The 22211-nt window shown below is 40.6% G+C and overlaps 1 protein-coding gene across 8 annotated transcripts in view; it reads left to right on the forward strand.

The window, feature by feature from the left end:
• Positions 1 to 22211, forward strand: part of GRM7 (glutamate metabotropic receptor 7) — an 863743-nt gene that overhangs the window by 559083 nt on the left and 282449 nt on the right. For all 8 annotated transcript variants that reach the window (XR_010947145.1, XR_010947143.1, XR_010947144.1 and 5 more), the window contains exons 6-7: positions 2409 to 2609; positions 12696 to 12835. Coding sequence is in view for 4 of the 8 variants with exons in the window: in XM_067755285.1 (XP_067611386.1) it covers positions 2409 to 2609; positions 12696 to 12835 (341 nt within the window). In the remaining 4 variants the exon portion in view is untranslated. The remainder of the gene's footprint in view (positions 1 to 2408; positions 2610 to 12695; positions 12836 to 22211) is intronic.

Here is a 22211-nt window from a genome sequence, read left to right on the forward strand (position 1 = left end):
TCCAAGTTTGAGGACATACTTGGTTGTCAGAGTTGTTGGGAAATGAACACTCTCTCTCTTTGCTGGTGGGAGAACAAAATGGTACAAACCCATTAGAGGGGAATTGGCCAATATTTAGCAAAAACACATACAGATTGACTCTTGAACAAAGCAATCCCGTTTCTCAGAATAAATCACCAAAATATTCCGGTAAGAATTGAAAAAGACATATATGCCAAGGCTGCTCATTCCACTACATTTTTAGACTGTTGGTTAGACATTTATTCTAAGAATGTTATTTGTGTATTATGGAATCAAGCAAATAAATAGTTAGAATGGTGTCATTAAGAACCAGGATTTTCCTCTTGAAAAAAAAAATGAGGTAGAGGAGTAGGAGTGTCGAGTTAAGTACAAGTCCTGTAGTCCAGAATTTGAATTCAGAGTAGCAGTATGGATTCATGATGGATTTTATCTTTTTCAAAAAAGATTCCTACTCCAGACACGCTGAAAAGGCCTAGACCCAATGAAGAGCGGTGAGCACCAGGTTGATTGGTACTTGAATGAGATACATACAAAACAAAGAACTGTCTGCCGTTTGAGATATTAATGTGTGCTCTGAAAAGGAAAAAATATGAATTCATGTAATTTGGGGAAATTCTGAACTTCCTTCTTGGAAATCATACTTTATGTTATATTAAATACTCTGAAACAGTCTCTCAGTAAAGAAACCTAATAACGTTTAATACGGTGGCTGTCGGGAACACTTCGTTTTGCAGGAGAAGGGACAGGGGTTGTAGGATCCCTACTGTTTCTTTCCTACACAAATGTGTCATAGAAAACAATCTGGGAAATATTGCTGCGAAAGTGAAATTCAATCCGTGGTTAATTATTTGTCATAGAGGGACAAGAGGTCTAAAGAGAGTTCCTGCTATTACCATGTACTTAACGGATGCCTAATTTAATACAAGTATTGTTCAGAATCTACCAGATATTAAATGCTGTGTTCAGTGCTGGGGATATAAGGAAAAAAAAAAAAAAAAAGAAAGAAAAGGAAAGTCTAGTAGAGCATTAAAATATAGTGATAATTTTATAATAAAGATTTGAAATGTTTTTTGAAAATCTTTAATTCTGATCAAGAAGCTAAGTGTAAGCAAACACTGGATTGTGCCACGGGGACAGAATTAAGTTATGATGGGCAAAAGCAAGGAGGGATATTTCTGGCAAAACGAGGGGAATGACCGAAGATAATTAACGTTAGAGCTGATGATGTTTACGGGAAAAATAGCCATACTTGTCTGGAGCAAAAAATATATATGTTTTAAATTCTAGGAAAAGGGTGAGGTAGGGCCCATGAAGTGAGAGAAATGTTGGTTTGGGGTTCTGATAAACCTGGGCTGTCATCTGCTCTTCCTGTACATGACCTTCGGAAGGTGATTTAATTTCTGTAAGGCTCGGCTTTCCCATCTGTATAATGAGGACTAATAATATTTAACTGACAAAGTGAGGATGAAATAAAAATCCTGTATATAAGGCTTCCAAGACAGTGGAGGACACTTCATCGCTGCCGGTTCTCACTGTTGCTGGGCAGATAGGAACAAAATGATGAACGCCCTCTGTTGTCAGGGGAAAGGCTTCGGATTTCATTCTGCGGGCAGTGGAGAACCGCTGAAGAATTCTGAGCGCGGGGGTGAAGTGATTAGCTCTGTGGTTTGGAAAAATGAACGTGGAGGAATCACTAGATGAAGAGAGACACCTAGCATTGTGTCCTGATGGGAGATGAGAAAAGCGTAAATAGGGCATTGGTAGTGTGGCCAAAACTGTTCACTGTTTCAGGTGAGGTTTTGGCTCTTCGTTAGATATATGTATGTGGGAGGGTGGAGTAAGAGACAGGAAGGGATGAAAAAATGACATCAGGGTTTCCAGCCTGAGCATCAGAGTTGCCAGTAATATGCACAATTGAGACAGGCAACCCAGGAAGTAGAGCAGGTGTATAGAAGAAGGTAATGAGTTCAGGGGTGGTATTTCATTAGTTTTGTCTCATTTTCTTTTGGCCTATCACCTTTCTAGCCTAAGTGAGCTTTGAAGATTAGCACGTGGCAGCCCAGCTTCTGATCACAGCAATCCCTTGGTTCTATGGGGCCACTATGTTTTGAATAGTGTGTTGGCTTATTACAAGGGCTTTTATTGTGATCCTTTGAAGTGCTGCTTCTGAAATGTATCTAATGCATCAGAAAGGTTAGTGTAATGTGCTCCAAAGTCAAATTCCAAAAACTATCAAAGCAACCGAACATGGTAGCCAAACATGGATACGTGGCCTGCGTGACTGTACTCAAAGCATTGTTTTCTTTAAGCATATTTGAAAGTAAATGCAAATTGAGGCATTCTACTCAACACCAATGTTTGTGTGTGTTTCTTGTTTTAATGTGCAGGACAGGAGAGAATTGGAAAAGATTCCACCTATGAGCAGGAGGGTAAAGTTCAGTTCGTGATTGACGCAGTGTACGCAATGGCTCATGCCCTTCATCACATGAACAAGGATCTCTGTGCTGACTACCGGGGTGTCTGTCCAGAGATGGAGCAAGCTGGGGGCAAGAAGTTGTTGAAGTATATCCGCAATGTGAATTTCAATGGTGAGTCTCCATGTTTTCATTTTTCAGGCTGACACGGGGCCTTTATATTGTAGAAAAGAACATCTAGGGCTTCCCTGGTGGTGCAGTGGTTGAGAGTCCGCCTGCCGATGCAGGGGACACGGGTTCGTGCCCCAGTCCGGGAAGATCCCACGTGCCGTGGAGCGACTGGGCCCGTGAGCCATGGCCGCTGAGCCTGCGCGTCCGGAGCCTGTGCTCCGCAACAGGAGAGGCCACAGCAGTGAGGGGCCCGCATCCCGAAAAAAAAAAAAAGAAAGAAAAGAACATCTAGAGGATGCCACACAACCCTAGTATGTCTAAAATACTATATATAAAAATGACAAGTGCTCATAACGACATTGAAGCACTGAAAGATAACAAGTTACAATACTTTCTGAATCCAAGAAGTCAAATTATGCCCAGTATGGTGTTAACGTCCTTGTATACATCAAAATTCTAATATTCTGACATATGGTAAACGAGATAACCAGAATATCCAATGATGTAACTTTGGGTGATACAGAACTTGGTGATATCCAAGTCTTTTGGCAATACAACAGCCTATTCATACTCATCCAGTATATGTCCACACAGATATTTCAAAATTCCAGTTTCTTGGTCAAGTGATTTGTTTTGCTTGAGTTCATTAAAAATATTTAGATGTCTCAATTCCAGTCTCTTTTGGAATCCTAAGTGTTGACATTATGTGTTTCATAAGTTAAGTAGTCAGATTGCAATTTACTCTTGAGTATGTGAATTATAGCGTTTCAAATGATTGAATCAATTATATGAATGAGTAGTGAGTGAGCAAATGAATAAATACATTTGGGGGGGTTATGGTTTGCCCTCTTTTTCTTAAAATAGAAGGACTTTTTCCAGGTTTTTTCTTGGTGAATGTAAGCAGGAATGGGAGGGCTTAAGAGGAAAAGGAAGGGACGGTTGCTCTAGGTACTCAAGTTAATGGAAGTAATGGTTGTAATTTTCCACACCAACCACATGTCACATTACACATTTATTTCTCAAAGCATAAAACTTGGGCAGAAAGTAATTGGTTACCTAAAATAAATGGGTAGAGATGAGTGGGAAATACAACCGGAGATTTATTTTAGGAATTGGCTGACACTGTTATAGAGACTGACATGCCCCATGATCTGCCATCTATAAGCTGGAGAATCATAGAAGCAGCGGTGTGATTCAGTCCAGGTGTACAGGCCTTGGGATCAGAGGGTTGGTGGTGTAAGTCTTGATCTGTTTCTGAAAGCCAGGAGAAAATGGGTGTCTCTACTCAAGCAGAGAGTGAATTTGCCCTTCTTCTGCCTTTGGTTCTGTTCAGGCTTTCTAGGGCTTGGGTGATGCCTGCCCACATTGGGGAAGGTCACCTGCTTTATTCAGTTCAACGATTCAACAATTCTTTATTCAGTTCAACAGTTCTCTCATGAACATACTCATACACACAGAAATAAAGTTTTGCCAGCTATCAGGGCATCCCTGGTCAAGCTGACACACAAAATTAACCATCCTGAATGTCAATTATTTCTCAATTAAAAAATAACCATTGCACGGGGTAATACAAAATTTAATACAGTAATAAACCTAACTAAATTACATATGAATAACATAACCACACTGAAGGGAGTGAGGAAGAAAGATAAAGAGTGCAAATAATTTTGGAAGACAGTATTTGACTATATACTATAAGACTGAAGACATGAATAGCTGTACAGAGATATTTCACAATCCCTAGGAAGTTAGTACCTTTTTTTCCCCACAATTCTGAAGATTATTTATTTCCATAAGAGGACTGAGATTTAATAAAAGATACTGTGGATAACGAGAGTCAGAGAAAGAAATTACTAATAAGGATGGGAGAAAGGTAAAATAAGACTTGTTCTGTTGGATTAGAACAGAAGATACAAGCATGGGCTCATGGCTTTTAATACACATGGGGAGGTAGGGAGATGCATATGGGTATGTTTGTGTGTGTACAAACCTCTGCTGTTTAGTTCTGTCCACTGAGAGGGCCTAGGAGCCATGACAGCCTGGTAGAAATGACTGCACTTGCGCCCGCATGTTATTTATAAATTCCGTTCTCCAGTGAAAAGAACTAGGGCTCCCTAGTGAAACTCTCAATTCGGGCCAGAGCAGGGCAGGTAGAAGATGAATTTGAAACAATGTTGTGCCGCAAAGCAAGAAAGTGCTCAAAAACTGATGGGACCATGTGGAAGGGACAAAGGAACCAACTTGAAGAAGATCCCACTGGCTAATTCTAGGCCAACAGTGGGTTAAGCTCATAGAATATAATAAATATCAATGAGTCCATACTAATAAATAAATAATTGACTTGGATACGTAAACGCAAGAGAAGGGACAGCACGATGGAATGGGGCAAAGATGGAAATACAAAACTCACCATTTTGCAAAGACCTCAGTAATAACTGTTTCAGGCAAGAATCATCAATGGATGCTAAAATTATTGGGCTTAAAAGCAGGATGAGAAATAAGATACTTGCATAGCCTCAAAGTGTCCTTCATCGTGGAACACATTAATTATAAAGGGGAAAAGAGCAGCTTTGAAGTGGAGAAACCTGGAAGACAGCACTTAACCAAGTTGTCAAGGTTAGTGTCACCAGCAATGAGACTTAACAACATCACATGCTACTAATTATTAGAGAAATGCAAATCAAAACTACAGTGAGGTACCACTTCACGCCAGTCAGAATGGCTGTTATCAAAAAGTCTACAAATAATAAACACTGGAGAGGGTGTGGAGGAAAGGGAACCCTCCTACACTGTTGTTAGGAATGCAAATTAGTGCAGCCACTATGGAGAACAGTATGGAGGTTCCTTAAAAAACTAAAAATAGAGCCACCATATCCCACTCCTGGGTGTATATCTGGAGAAAACCATAATTCAAAAAGATACATGCACCTCTATGTTCATAGCAGCACTATTTACAATAGCCAAGACATGGAAGTAACCTAAATGTCCATCGACAGATGAATGAATAAAGAAGATGTAGTTGGGAATTCCCTGGCAGTCCAGTGGTGAGGACTCCATGCTTCCACTTCACAGGGCATGGGTTCGATCCCTGGTCCGGGAACTAATATCCCACATGCCACTCAGTGCAGCCAAAAGAAAAAAAAGAAGAAGACGATGATGATGTGGTATATGTATGTATACAATGGAATACATAAAAAATAATGAAATAATGCCATTTGCAGCAACATGGATGGATCTAGAGATTATCACAGTAAGTGAGGTGAGCCAGACAAAGACAAATATCATATGATATCACTTATACGTGGAATCTTAAAAAATGATACGTATGAACTTACTTCCAGAACAGAACTTACAGACTTCGAAAACAGACTTACGGTTATCAAAAGGGAAAGGTGGTGGGGAGGGATAAATTAGGAATTTGGGAGAAACATATACGCACTACTATACATAAAATAGATAAACAACAAGGACGTACTGTATAGCACAGGGAATTTTACTCAATATTTTGTAATAACCTACATGGGAAAATAATCTGAAAAGTATTGTGTGTGTGTGTGTGTGTGTATGTGTGTGTGTATATATATATATATATATATATATATATATATATATATATATATATATATATATATACTGAAAAGTGAGTCACTGAATCACTTTGCTGTATGCCTGAAACTAACAAATAGTAAATCAACTCTACTTCAATAAAACATTAATTAATTTAAAAAAAAGATAACCCTGGGAAGGTTACAACATCACTTCTGAGGTCTTATTGCCAAAAATACATGACCTCCATCTAATGTTAACAAACACCAGACATCCAAACTGAAGGTCATTTTACAAAATAACTGGCTAGTACTCTTCAAAAGTGTTGAGGTCATGAGAACGACCGATGGAGGAATTGTTCCAGACTAGAAGAAACTAAGGAGACATTACTATTAAATGCAATGTGGGAACATTGACTGATCTTAAACCAGAAAAAGGATACGAATGGGACAGTGGAGGAATTTTAATAACATTTGCGGATTAGTTTTAAATAGTATTACATCAATGTTAATTTCCTGGTTTAGATAATTATGTTATGGTTTAAAAAATCTTGCTTCTCTGCTTGTAAGTAATAATCCACTTAAACCCACAATATTGTATCAATCATTCAGGAGTTACCTAGTATCTGGGTGAAGAAGAACCATATCTGATTTTGGAACCAACAGTTTCCGAGTTAAGATGGAGACAAAAATGACTATAAATACAACCACAAAAATGGTTCGCCTACAAATTATCTTTTTTCGTAGTTTCTTCCTTATCTTACAGAATCTCCTAAAATATATAACAAATTTTCCCAGAAAAAGCACACATAAATTTCATTACATATCCTGGGGTCAGTTTCTGGGCTTTGTATGCTGGTCCATAGATAAGCGTCACATTTCTTTGGCCAGTAACAAAGAAGAGTCATTTTGAGAATATTTTTGGTGATTCTCATCTGATTCTTCTTCTATTTAACGCTTGCAGACTTTAGTTAAGACGGGCTTACCACTGATGAGCCAGAGATGCTGAGCTTCTGATTGGACACAGGCCCTACGTTTATCAAATGATTACTATGTGCCAGAAACTGTCCTAAGTACTTTTTGTGTATTGGCTTCTTTAATATTCATAATACTAAATGGCTTAGATACTGTTATTTTCCTTTTTTTTTTTTAGCAGATAAACTGATTCACAGAGAACGTAAGAATCATGATGTCTAAAGCCACACAGTTATGTATTGATGATGCTGTAACTGGTACCTAGGGTACCCAACCCCATGGCCTGCTCTCTTGACTTTTATTAAGTGTCTGAGAGAAAGGGCTTATTACAACATTCCCGCTCTTCCATCTTGGAACACAGGCTCTGTGGGAGCTCACAGGCAGGGCCAGTCCGTTCCCTTGCTTTGTCATCATTGTAGTCATTCTCTGTTGTCAACATAATCTCCTTTTCCCTAAGGGTATTCTTTCTGCCATATGGACAGGCAGGCAGAAGACTCCCAGGGCCGTGTGACATTCATTAATGGTGGGACTCAACAGTTCTGTAAAGCAGAAAAAAAAAAAAAACTATGTTAGATTTAGTTAAGTGGCTTTCATGTCGCTTTAAGTGAGCAACAATTAGGGTGAAAAGAAGCTTGACATTTTTTTACTAATTCAGTTTCCTGACTTTTAGATAAAGGGATCACACTTTAGAGAGGAGAAAATATTTGTCCAACCACAGCTAGCAAATGACAGAGACAGACCTAGAACTCAAATTTCTTTCTAGTCCATTGTGAAAACTGTAGCCTCTCTCTTCTGCATGTTTTAGAAAAATCTTGATGTTTCTTGGTCTCAGTAAGCTTAATCGTGCTCTTCTGTTACTTCAGTACAGAGTTTTCCATACCCCTGGGAGTTCTGTTCCAGACCAGTAGAGTACAGTTTAATAACTCCGACCTTCACATTTATGAAAGCGTCAATTTAGGAAGTGATAATAGAATGCTCTAAAAGTATTGCTACATCTTCAGCAATCACTTAACCTCCCCTTGTGCACCAACAGAAAAGGTGGCTAATTATGTCATCCCAAATGAATGCAATGTCCTGAGCCTAAATTTGAGTTATCTTGATGTTGGATGTTGGCCCATGCAACCAGATGTCAGTATTTGTCAATTTAACAAATTTGTTGTCTTGGATACACAACCTTAGAGAATTGTTATATAGTGAAGTCTTTCATGTGAAGCCTGTCTGTACCTAGATTTATTCCTTTCCAGAAAACAAATTGGGTTGGGGTATATTTTATAAAGATGGCATATCTCATGTGGTCTTCTTGAAACATGAAGTTAGCTTTTCTTCAGCGAGGATGAGATCTGTATTCCCTCCCCTTGAGTCTGAGTGAACCTATGGTAATACAGAAGTGGCACTATGTGACTTCTATGGTACAAAATGCCATCGGGCTTCTGCATGGTTCTCTTGTGACTTCTGTATTACGAACACAGCTGCCATGTTAGGAGGAAGCCAAGGGTCAGGCTGCACGTGGGTGCTCCAGCCATAGCCCCAGCTGATGTGAGTGGACCAGAGACGCACTGTTTCTGCCAAGCCCTGCCCAAATTACAAAATACAGATTGTCATTTTTTTTTTGAGTGCCACGTTTTAGGATAGTTGGTTGAGCAGCAAAAGGTAACTGGAACACGAATCAAGGTAGCCTTTCTGGAATCTGTGTATGGGGTGGTAAGAAGAGAAGAGAAAACCTGTCAGGTCAGTACTTGGATTCTGAAGACTGTTTTGTCATCGGAGCATCGTATATCTCCAGTCCTTCTTGATCCAGGAAAAAAAAAAAGGAATTTCACTCAGATGCTCTCATCTGGGAAGGAGATTTCCTACCTGAGTGCATTCTCTCAACCGTTCTCTCCTCCGAGTATCCCATCTGGTCAAGTGGCCCTGTTGCCTTTACTTTAGGACCCTTGTGTTCTGGCCCTGATACATTGTGGAGGTTCCAGCAGAGGATCGCTTCTCCTTTGATAACTTATTTATTTTCTCTGGATTTGTTTGGTCCTTATTATTATCATTATTTTTTTTGATATAGAGTTCATTGAACACAATCCCTCTTTTTCTCTTTCAAGAAGTTCAGGGGTGGGGCTTCCCTGGTGGCGCAGTGGTTGAGAGTCCACCTGCCGATGCAGGGGACGCGGGTTCGTGCCCCGGTCCGGGAGGATCCCACATGCCGCGGAGCGGCTGGGTCCGTGAGCCATGGCCAATGAGCCTGCGCGTCCAGAGCCTGTGCTCCGCAGCGGGAGAGGCCACAACAGTGAGAGGCCCGCGTACCGCAAAAAAAAAAAAAAAAAGAAGTTCAGGGGTGATGTTGAAAAGGAGTTGTGTGGGGAAAAAACAAAACTGCCTGAAAAATGCCAGTTGCATTGTAGAATCCATCAAAAAGGTCAGAGCCACACCCTACATTGTTACACATCACTTAGGTAATGTATTCAGCTCTTCTGCCTTATTTTTTCTAAGCATGAACTTTAATGAGAATGGAAAGGGCAACACAAGAATCATTTCTCCTCACAAGGATTGTAAGGAGGGAGGGAGAGAGAGAGATGAGGCAGTGTGTACCTTTCTGGTGAATATTTACCTGGGGGGCTGAGGTCCTTTGGAGCCCCAGGCCTCTGATATTCTTCATCCTCTCAAAGACTCTGAAGAGCTCACGTCCTATTACTTAATGACTAGAAGCTGTAGAATTATAGCAAAGCACAACATGAATCCTAGTATCCAATGTGAAAGAGAGGTATCTGAATATTAATGTCTTCCGGAAAAATAATAAGAAACATTTCTGTTGATTCCTCTACAGAGAGGGCTTAAAGGGGTGTCTTTGTGGACCATGGGGTTAGTGTCTAGGAGAAACAGAGAAGAAACAAATTGAAATGGTGACCTTGGCCACAGACAGATTCAGCCACAAATTCAAGTTCATAGGGTGAAATCAGCGTTGCTCATGGATGAATGCCCATTCCCAGAGTGGATTCTAGCCTGCTGTTTGGAAAATTTTTAAAATGTTTACACCAAGGGAGAAATTTAAATACCAGTTAGGAGAGACTCCTTTGATGCATTGGAAAACATTATTGGTCTGGGAGTCTGACGGCATGCGTCAGGGTCTGGTCCTGAGATATTAGCAAAGAAAACAATAATAAAAATGAAAACTATATAAAAAAAATTATGGCCATCCATTGAGCATTTATTATGTAAAAGGCATGGGACTAAGCACCTTGTGTACATTGTTACATTTAATTCTTACCCTATGACAATGGTATTAGTGACACTCAGAAGTAGAGGGAGACTGAATAATTTGATACAGGTCACACATGTAGGAAGTGGTAGACCTGGAATTTAAACCCTTTCTAGGGGATTCCAGAACCAGTTATTGTGCACTATTCACATTTAATGAGCGGAGTGGGCCTGAGGCAAATGATTGCCCTCTCTGAACCTAAGTATACTTCCTCACCTGTGAAATTAGGAAGCTCATTGCTCTGTGTCCTCCAGGTTTGCATTAGTTTCCTATTGCTGCCATTAAAAGGTTACCATATATTTGCTAGCTTAAACAACACACATTTATTGTCTTCTAGCTCTGTAGTTTGGAAGTCTGATACAGGTCTCTCTGAGCTTTAGTTAAGGTGAAGGCAGGGCTGGTTCCTTTTAGAGGCTCTGGGGGAGTATCTGCTCCCTTGCTTTTTCTAGCTTCTAAAGGCCACCTGCACTTCCGGGGTTCAGGACCCCTTCCTTGCATCACCCTAGCCTCTTGTTTTCAGCCTCACATCTTCTCCTTCCTCCTTTGACTCCTGCTGCCTCTTGTAAGGGCCATTGTGATTATACTGGGCCCACCTACATTATCCGGGATAACCTCTCCCATCTCATGACCCTTCATGTAATCATACCTGCAAAATCTCTTTGCCAAGTGTGATGACATTCATAGGTTCTGGGGGTTAGGACTTAGACCTACCTGGGGAACCATTTTGCAACCTACCACAAGCTCTGATTTTTTTTTTTTTTTTTTTTTTAAATAGGCAGAAGTGTCATAAAAGTCTACCTGACACTTGTAAGATAGTGTGGAGTTTTTTTTAGCTGCCCCTGTATCCTGCCTACATGCTGGACCCTCTCTTCCAGCAGGGGTAACTTTCAGCCCAGGATTGCAACTTCATATGCCTCTTGTCACCCAAAATATTGTCCCTCTTTCGGGCCCCTTTTTTTTTTAAACTTCATTCTTGTGTTGAGTGATCATTTGTGTGGGATCACTCTCAGTGTCATGCCTGCTTCCTTAGTGTAGACACCTTTTTCTACTGTTGCAAGCGTTCTCTCTCCTGTCCAGTTAACGCGCCTTAGTTCTTCTTTCATCCATATCATCAATGCAAATACTACATTGGCCCAAATTCTGCAGAAGCTAATGACTGCTAGCCAGATGCAGAGTTCTGCCACCATCAGAAGCTGACATTTTTAATAAGAATTATCAAAAGTGCTTCATGCTCATTACCTAAGACTTACCCCATCCCTCCCCTAAAAATAGCAAAATGGTCTTCTCTTCTCATGATTCTGTTTCAGCCTGTAACTGATCTGTAAACTTCCTTGTAAATGACAGGAAATACACTGTTTTCTGCTGGGAATATTGATCTAGTATTAACTTATAGGAAGAGCAGACAGTAGTCACATATGCTGAAGCCAGTGGTATTTTTCCTGTTTCTTAAAGATCAACAGAGAAATACCACTCAGTGAAAAACTTTTGGTGATTCTTTTGTAACTGCTGTGTTGCTGAAAGTAAACAAAACTCACATCTGCCATTCTTTGTATATGGTTTGCCACTTGTTCCACACGATTAAGGTTAAGAGACTTTTCACTCACATCCAACTTTGAATTATATATTTTTTTCAAGACATGCATTCATCTTTTTAAATTGACTTCAGTGTCTAATTGTGCCAAAACATTGGTTTTATCTTAAGATAGACATTTTAAATAAGACCCAAATAGAAAATTGAGCAAGAATCCATTGTTTATGAAGCATTCACCAGGCGAACTGCTAAGTATTTAAGACTGGTTATCGTTTAAAGCAAATTAGAAATAATCAGCCAGAAATATTTTTTAAATGCAATGAGTATTCAACTATGTATGTAAGTGAACTTTTGAGCTTGTTTTTTGATTCTCTTGTATTTCATCTTTTAAATGTATTTATTATTTCTTGAAATGATTCTTTATTGACCACAATTTAGTGTTTGATGGACACTAAAATAATAATAACAACAACAAAGCTTTCTATTTTCTCTTGAAAATAACGCATTTGATTGTTATTCCTTAAAAGAGAGGACAAAGTAGAATAAGATATTTTAAGATATTAAAAAATTGAGCTGTTCAAAGGGAGAAACAGATTGTCTTCCCACCTTCCATAATTAGCATTCGCAGACCATCGTGAATGGTGGGGGCATCTTGGTGGAACCTATTAAACAGCAAGGCTACCTCCTAGCTACCTTGCTCATCACCAGGTCTCCAGACCATTACCTGGGAAGCAAGAGAGAGAAGGAAACTCGTTTAACTCTAAAATCTGTCTTTGTCTTGTCTTCACCAGGCAGCGCAGGCACCCCAGTCATGTTTAACAAGAATGGGGACGCCCCTGGGCGTTACGACATCTTCCAGTACCAGACCACAAACACCAGCAACCCTGGTTACCGCCTGATCGGACAGTGGACAGATGAACTGCAGCTCAATGTGAGTTTTGCTTATTCCTCTTCCTTTGCTTTTGTGATGAATGAACAGGCTTGTAATATGCTCCCTGAGGCAGACATTTCTCGTCTGTATGTTTGTGAGCATCCGCAAGTGAACATTCAACTTGTTACGGGCATCAGCAGGGACTGATGACCAATAATAATACAGCAATGATAGCAGTGATGATGGCGCGGATAGGAAATGTGTGTGGAATTCATTCCTGACGTTATACTCGGCAACTGTGTGAATCATCTCGTGTAATCTGAGGCTCTGATTGCTTTACAGACAAGTTACCAGCTCATACCTTAATACTTTGAGGAGATCTTAATCTTGGTCAAATTATTTTTCCCTTCTGTCCTTCCTTCCTTCCTTCCTTATTTGCTGGTGTTTTTTTGGTTTTGTTTTGTTTTTTGTTTTTTTTACTGAGTCACTTTGGCTTATACTGAGAATCTCTGGGTAATATCAGTGTTAATTTCCATAACCACTCCTTCTTTCTGTAAAGCATGACCTTGAGTGAGCAAGCACTTCCTTGTGCAAGGTTGTATCAAAGTTCAGTAGTCAGAGCCCATTAGGAAGTCATCTGTAGTCAAACACAGTTAGGTTTCTTTAACTCGCTGCATGAAAAACAAGCGCCTGCCACCAAAGCTTCTTCAGGATGTAGGAGTTCAGATGGGATTCACTGTAGAGTTTGGGCTGAGTTGGGTGTTTCTAAGAAGGTTTCAGGAAGCAGGGATCAGTTTTGGGTTAGGTCATCTTAGGCGGTAGAGACAATTTGATAACTCAGTGTCTTGGTGATTTTGATCTAGGAGGTGGGACGACAAGAGCTGGGCAAGAATTGTCACTAACAAAAAAACAGTAGACACTTATGTGAACTGGAAGAGGGAGATGTTGAGTTATTTTTGTGGTTGCAGAGCATCCTTGTTTCTGTCTAATTTCACACATGATGGCAGAGTGACCTTGTTGCACCATCATAATGGAGTGGCCTTGTGTGATTAGCTTTTACATCCCCCTGAAGTGGTTCTGTTTGGAATATGCCTGCCTAGGTGTTAGCTGACAGCTTTCCAACCACCTTTTTTATTTTTTCACTTTTTTAATATTTCGGGTTCAACATTCAATAATGTGCTTCTAATAATACTTACAATGCCCTATTTGAAATTAATGGTTAGTTTAAATGAATATACCCAGTCTTCCCAGGGAATAAAGAACACACGGGCTAGGGTCCCTCCACCCTGGCTGGGCCCAGCACAGCTGGAGCTCAGCACACCATGCATCCCCTGCTTGTCTTCCCCTCCTGGGAGGGAACTTAAATAGGCCAGGCCTGAGCCTGGTGGCTGAGGTCCTGGAGCCTGGGGGTGATGGCAGAAGTCAGAGCAGTAGGCGTGCTGCAGGGCCTCTTCTGCTGAGATGTGCTGGACCATTTACACTTCAAGAAGTTCTACAGCAGGTCCTTTGATGTGGCATCAAGCTTGAGTATGACATTCACCAGGGATACTGTGGACAGGTATATTGGGTCAGGCTTATAAGTCAGGTAGGGCTTGCCAAGGTCCACAGATCTACTTTGAAATAGTAATATATACAAACACCATTTTCTTGTGTCTGGCAGGGCCCTGCATTATTATGTGTTCTCCAGAGAAATAGAACCAATAAGATAGATAGATAGATAGATTGATTGATTATAAGATTGATTATAAGAAATTGGCTCACAATTCTTATGAAGGCTGAGAAGTTCCAAGATCTGCACTTGGCAAGCTGGAAACCCAGGAGAGTTAATGGCTCCAGTCTGAGTGTGAAGGCAGCAGAAGACCGATGTCCCAGCTCAAAGATAGGCAGAGAGAAAGAGGATTCTCTCATATTCAGACTTTAATTCTGCTCAGCCCCTCCGGTTATCTGAGGCACACATACACTGGTGAGCAACTGCTTTACTCGGTCACCAAGTCAAATGTGTATCTCATCCAGAAACTCCCTCACAGACAGACCCTGTATAACGTATAACCAAATACTGGGGCACCCCCGTGGCCTCAACAAGTTGACACATACAAAGAACTATCACAGGCCCTATCCCAGAAAAGTCCTTCTAATGTCTCTTCCAAACCTGGAAATTATGCCATTAGCCTTTATTGGTGTACACCTTAGGAGGCACTTTGGAAATGATTGAGATCAGGGCTTTTTGAGAGTAGAATGCAAAATTGATGTCTTGGGGGCAGTAGAGCTTGGGTCATGATTTTTAGAAGGAAGGATTGTGCATAAAGGGGGGGTTGATGAAGCCATGACAGGACGTTTACCTCCTTTGTACATTGTCCTGCGTGGCTCTGCTTGTATCTGTATCACCATCCCAGTGAGCTGACAGGAAGATTATTCTGTTTGGTTTGTATTTTAAGCTTTATACGAATTGTATCTTATTAGCCATTCAACAAGCAGGGTTTTTTTGTTTGTTTGAAAGCACCTGTCATGTGATAAGCATTGTGGGAGGCAGTGTGTACACAGTGGAAATCGAAATAAACATGGTCCCTGTTTGCACGTAATTGAACATCTAGGGCAGAGTTACATGGTAAACAAGAGATATTTGTGTGAAAATTCCCAAGTGTGGTAAGAGGCAGGGTGGGAGAAGGAATAATGGAGGTGGAGAGGGGCCTATTGGATGAAGAGCAGATGATGGGGGAAGAAAGAGTGATCCACGGAGCAGGTCAGCAGGCGGACACTCCATGGTATAGCTAAGGGAGGGGACGGGGAGGAGAAGTTAGGGCAGTAGGTAAGAGCCAGAGCAGGCAGTCCCTTGCAGGCCATGGTAAATATTTCTAAAATTTTATTCTGAGTGCATTTCAAAGCCATAGAGAAGTATTAAGCAAGGGAGTGACTGGATCAGAATTAGGAATAAAAATGATTTTGTCTACTGAGAAGGTAATATAGCAAAGGGCAAGCATGGGAGTGGAAAGACCAATTAAGAGTGCACTGCAGTTGTCGAGCTGAAATAGAATGGCTTAGAGAAGGGGTTCTCAAACTTCAGTGTGCAACATAACCACCTGGAAGGCTTGTAAAAACACGTATTGCTGGGCCCACCCCCAGAATTTCTGATTCAGAACATCTGGGAGTGGAAGGAGGCCCAAATATTTGCCTTTCAAAGGAGTCCCTGTGTTATGCTGATGGTATTTACTTTGAGAACCACTAGCTTAGAGAGTGTGGTAATAGTGGAGATGTAATGAAATGAGTGGAAACACACACACACACACACACACACACACACATATATATGTATATGTACATCTGTAATTACATATATATCTTATAGGAAGAATAACGTAATTTAGTGATGGGTTCAGTACTGGGATTAAAGGGAAAATAATACTGGGTTTGAAGGAAAAATAAGAGTGAATCCCACGTGTATAGCTAGAGGCCGTTTGGATGCTATAACAAGAGATTAGGGAGACTCCTGGGAATGGGAGGAGAAAAATTGAGAATCCCAATTGAGTCTTCCCAAATATATGAAAGCCTAAATGAAACGGATATAAATCTGAAGCTCAGAAAAGAGTTTTGGGTCATAGTTATAAAAAAAAAAAATGTAAGTTGTTAATCTATAACGGGCCTTGAAATGCATTAGAGAAAGAGAGAGAAACTGTAATAGCAGAGAACCCAAGGCCTTGAAAAACCTCATAGAAAATGACACAGTGCCAGTCTAACTACTCTAAATAGCACTGAATTTAAAAGATCCTGTTTCATTTGCCTGGCAAGTTGGGCCGACCATAAATACTTGGGACTTTTGTTTTTGTTTACGGAAGCTAGACCAGAGATGTAAGCTTGACTTAGCAGTAAACAGGAACATTTCTGATTCTACTTTGTCATGCTGAGAGTGGTACGGCAGGAAGAGTAGACAGGACCACGAATCCTCAGCTGAACCCAGTAATTGATGCTCAGGATAGCATGCACCTTAAAGGTACAAATGGCTGAGCCAGGAACAGGGACAATTTTAGACCCGTGAAGGGCTGGGTCAATTCAGAGGGTGGCCACTGTGGTAAGTGGCCTTGGGAAGAGGTTACCATGTTAATGCCTTTTATGGGCTTCTTACGATACTGTAAAGTCCAATTTGAATCAGTAAGAGAAGACTAAAATGGAGGTGAATGCAATGCTCAGAGGGCACTCCACCCTTCTCACTGAAGACCCGGGCCATAGCCCGTAGCCTGTCCAGTGGTTGGTATCTTGTCCCTCCAGCATCACCGTGCTCAAGATATTACTTTTGCTCTAATTATTCTGATTCGCTTAAAAGTTCTGTGAGAGTGAATTTGGGGCAAACTTAGTTTTGTAGGTTTGCTTTCTCCTAGTCAATGAAATAAAACACAGTATGTCAAGTGACAAGTGTACTTCTCATTTACAGACTTGGGGGTACTCGTTCAATCCCCAGTTAGATCATCTCTAGCAAATGGAATTTCCTGGAGAGCTTTCTCTGTGGTCAGTAATTGCAAGTGAGTTTCTTAGCTAAGAAGTCAAGGTTCTAGAGTCTTATAATCCCAGGGCTATAGACCAGACTGTACCATTCTGTACCCAATCCTCTGGAATTTAGATGCCTAGGAGTGCACTACCTGTTACAGAATGCACCCTGAGCCCTCACTGGCGGAGTGATAGCTGTAGGCCCTGTCTCCTCTCAGGCCAACACACGACCACGTGGTTTGCCACAACAATATTTCTGCACCAACAAGAATTCATCAGAAGGAAATCCTTAAGAGCAAAGCCATTCACTCTCCCACTTAACCACCCCTACAGAAAGAACCCTGATTTATTCTCTCAGGTTTGTACAGTATGATGCAGAGATTCCAGAAAACATTTTTCCCAGCAGGGAAGCAGGCAAAGGAATAATGCAACCCTATCTATTGCTCGTCTGCAGGGTGTCAGAAAGGATGGAGCTCCTGGAGATGCTGGGAGAAACGAGGGGCACATCCCTGCCCTTGGAGTTCCCAGAATAGGATCAGGGCTCTGTAATTGATAAATGGCATTTACAGCATTTAGATAGGTTCTGATTTAAGGCACTGACTTACATTTGAACTGGAATTTGAAGGATAAGTAATAGTTCCCAAGATGGAGAAGAGGAAAAAAAATATTTTAAAATGAATAATGCAGTCCTGTTTAAAAATTGGGATGGGGAATACTTTGGGAAAAACAAGAAATGAAACATAGATAGTTTAAAAAATTATAAATTTATAATGTGAATAAACTCTACATCTGTTTTGCATATTAGAAACAAAGGTGACTTCTGTCATCTTTCAGTTATTTGCAATTAGTAGGAAATTTAGATACGCTTAAAATGTTCTTTTTTCAAATAACTGACGTTCTTTAAAATCCCAAATTGTTGATTAAAGTTAAAAAAAAAAAAAGCTACTCTTAATGGGCAGCTTCCTACAGTGAACTGCACACTCTCTTAAGTGGAAGGTTGAATAAATGTCACTTACCCTTTATTGGCACCTCTGTCATCTGCCCGTATGTAGGCTAGTCCAACTTTGTGATCTTCTGAGGTGTGGGGGGCTTTATAAGTGATTTGTTCCCTGTTGAACTGACTTTCTACCTAGGGACTGAAAACTCCTAAAAGAATCTAGGTTTTAATTATTGTTTCATGTACCTACTAGAACTAATATCTGGAACATAGCAGCCATTTGGGCTTGTTGTTGTTGTTAATATATAAAGACATGTAAAATTAGCATGAACTCTTTTTAATGGTAGACATTTTCTACAGAAAGCAGCCACAGCACACTTCTTCCCTCTGGGAAGAGCGCCAAGCTTCTTTTAGCCATGTGGTCTGCCCGGCGTAGTTCCCAAGTCCAGGGGCCACACCTGATTTAGCCTAAGCCAATCACCGTGGCCATAGTGATGATGGGCAGTAAACTGTCCAATCAGGATGAACCACTGGAAATCTGCCAGCCAATCCAACACCTCCTATTGGAGGTGGGTGTGGCCCTCAGGAGCCCCAGGGAGCCATTTGGAGGCCACAGAGCCAGGAGCTCCAGGGAAAATGAGGCAAAGCTTAGGGAAACTAGGTGGAGGTGACATCCTTTGAGCTAGGAAACCTTTACTGGAAGCCATTTATAGCCCCTCTGGATTGTTCCCTTATCAATGAATGAAGGCGACTTTTAAGTGTGGTAACTTTGCTATCTACTATCTCATTCACTACAGCAATCCAAAATGAAAAAAAAGATTGTTTTAATGTGCCCAAATTGGGGGAAATAAAATGTCAGCCTACCCTCAGTAAGCAGAATTTTCTCAGATTTCATTAAACTGAGGTGATAAAAAATTAATTTTAAGAGTTGTGATTTTGTTAAATATTGAATCTTTCACCCCGGTTAGAATTTAGGCTTTCACGGGCGTTTAAAGACATAAAAAGTACGGTTGATTGCAGCAATTACTGTTTAATCCAATTATCTCTCCCCAAATCAAGATTTATTTTCCATGCCCATAAAACTACTAATCACTCTATTGTTTCATAATTGCAACAGTAAAAATGTTTTAGAAGTCTAATCACACTCCTAATTTTCAATGCACTGCGTGAGATGTGGGGTAATGGATAGCCAAAATCAATGTTGACAAAGAGAAAAATACGTAAGTTGTCAAAATCTAGTGCTTCTTTCAGCTTCAGTGTGAAGGCTTCTTTTACGGAATCACCTTATTGTTCATCATAATTAATGGCTCATATCTTATAATTTATAGTTTTGTTATCAGTGATTAGGGCTACAGGTTTGCAGCTGATGTGATTAAATGGATCTGAGTCTCAGCTCTGCCACTTACTAGCTGTAAAGCAGGATTACAATAGTACCAATTTCATAAGGTTATTGTTAGAATTAAATGTAGTACTGTATGTAGCGTACTTAAAACAGTGCCTGGCACATAGTAAATATTCAACAAATGTTAGCTACAATAGCAACTGTAATAATAATTTAATATCCTTAGTTTATCGCCTCATCCATAACTGTTGAAAATGTCAGTTTCTAGCACTCAGCTGTATTTTTTTCTTCTTTATACCGCAGCACCTAGCGTAATACTTAGCATGTAAAAATGGCTTGTTTTATATTAAATAGATGAGTAGATAAGCAAACAGTTAAATTATGTTATAAATTACTTAGGGCTGGGCTTGTCAGTTTTGACTTGTCAGAATTCCCAGTGCTTGTTGCATGAATGGATGAGAAGATGTATCCAGAATTCTACTGCAGTCAGCAATTCCATGTGATTCAGGGATCCATTCAAGACCTTGGTTTACCAGACAAGTTTCTTAAGAATTTTACAAGTGGTCTGAAAGCTGGCTCACACTGCAAGGTAGACGTTTTTGGTCTCTGAATGATAAAGCCAGTCAGGAAAAAAGGAGGAAAAGGGATAAAAGAATTGGTTTTAATTTTGTTCCAGTTGATCTTTAGGTTTAGAAACCTATCTGTGGCTATTTGAGAACACGGAGTGGGATTATTATTCTTGAGGGATCAAGCAGCGGAGTCAGTGGCTACTTTTGTGCTGGTGAGAGTGAATTGATTCATAATCACACCATTAACACTGGTCGCATCCGCTGCCTGCCTCTCTAGGTTTTAATGCTGCGTTAGAGAAAGAGTCAAAACAACAAAGGATTTAGGATCGTGGGGCTCTGGTTTATAACCATGGTCCTGCCCAGTTCCTAGGTCTGTGAACCAGGACAAGGACAGCCTCTCGGACAAGATGGCATTTAACCTGAGACCAGAGTGCCAAACGTTATTTCCGTTTGTCAGCGTCTCTAAATCTGTGATATTTTACACAGGACGTGTACCAATCCGGTAGAGTATGTACTGCTTTCCAGTTGTCAGCCAACTTGACACTAGAGATCTCAAACGGAACACAAACAGCAGGTGTGTTTTAAAACTTTAAAGTTTTAAAACTTTAAGTTTTAAAAAAAACTTAAGAATAACTATATTTCTGGCTTTTCTTTTGAAAAATCAGAAGATCAGACAATAATATGCCTTTGTCCCATGCAGTTACAGCTAACTGGATCTAAGTAGAGGCTTCCCACTTCAGACACGGTGTGTGTTCTCCATGTCCCCACAGACCCCGCTATCCCTTACTGCCTGACACCCCGCTAACTCCACCCCCTCTCCTCATTCCTTACGCCCACAGGCATCTCATTTCATGCACCTCATCTAGACTTCGAGTAGTTTCTGACTTATCTCCACTAGTTTGGTTTCCACGTATGCTTGACTTTTTATAAATGGTCTCTGGGAATTGTTTTCTAACAATCAACAATAATTTACTAATAGTGTTAGTGAACCAAAACAGCCGTAAGTATGTAATCCTGTTTTTTTACAAGGGTCAGTAAATACAGCCGCAAAAGAGAACTGCTTTAGCGAAGTCAACAATGCTTTTGTGTGGAGGCGTGTATTTGTACATACTCTGAAACAAACTGAAAATGAAAGAAACCAAGATCACCCTTGTGTTGTCAGCATTTCTTCTAGTAACCAATGATGTATAACTGTGTTCTGTCTATGAACGTCTGGAAGATGAATAGTATTTATAATTATCAATATGGTTTCATAAACTTGTGCATTACAGAAGCCTGAACCCCCATTATTTCTCGTTTGCAGTGTAGGCGTTCCAGCAAATCACTTCTTGTTTATTAATATACGCCTATGTTCTGTGGGGAAATTGTTGAATTTCATTACTCACTGTGTTTTGGGCTCAGGCAAAATACATTTGAAGGAAGAAATAATAAGAAGGATGAGTTTAGAGAGCTCAAGTGTTATAACAGGGATTCTCACCTGTTGTTGCCACTCCAAAATTAGAAAAGGAAAGAGATGAGTTTATGTAGCCCCTGCCTGTTTGCCCTGGGAAGCCAGAAATCTGAGGATGGCCTGATGGTGTTAAAATGGAAATGTAGGAATCAGATTTGAAGTGTTTTCAACCCACCGTGAGATAGTCTTATAAGGTAGGACAGCATCGAAAGCATAAGTTTTGAGTCCTGTCTCCTCAGGTAAAGCAAATCATTTACTATCTTTGAACCTCAGTCCCCTTGTGTATTTAAAATCGAGTCAAGTCAAGCAAAACAGCTACTTCACCAGAACCCTTTGAGAATGAATTGCTGTACTCTCCCCGATATAACTAAGCATATGAGATTCATGGTCATACTTCTTGTCATATTTCTTGCTGCCGTAAATAATTACCAGAGGTACTTCCCTGGCAGTCCAGTGGTTAAGATTTTGCCTTCCAATTCCGGGGTTGCAGGTTTTTGGTTGGTTGGTTGTTTGTTTTTTGCGGTACGCGGGCCTCTCCCTGTTGTGGCCTCTCCCGTTGCAGAGCACAGGCCCCGGACACGCAGGCTCAGCGGCCATGGCTCACGGGCCTAGCTGCTCCGCGGCATGTGGGATCTTCCCGGACCGGGGCACGAACCCGCGTC

The sequence above is a fragment of the Pseudorca crassidens genome, chromosome 10, assembly GCF_039906515.1.
Source record: "Pseudorca crassidens isolate mPseCra1 chromosome 10, mPseCra1.hap1, whole genome shotgun sequence".
NCBI classification, from domain to species: domain Eukaryota; kingdom Metazoa; phylum Chordata; class Mammalia; order Artiodactyla; family Delphinidae; genus Pseudorca; species Pseudorca crassidens.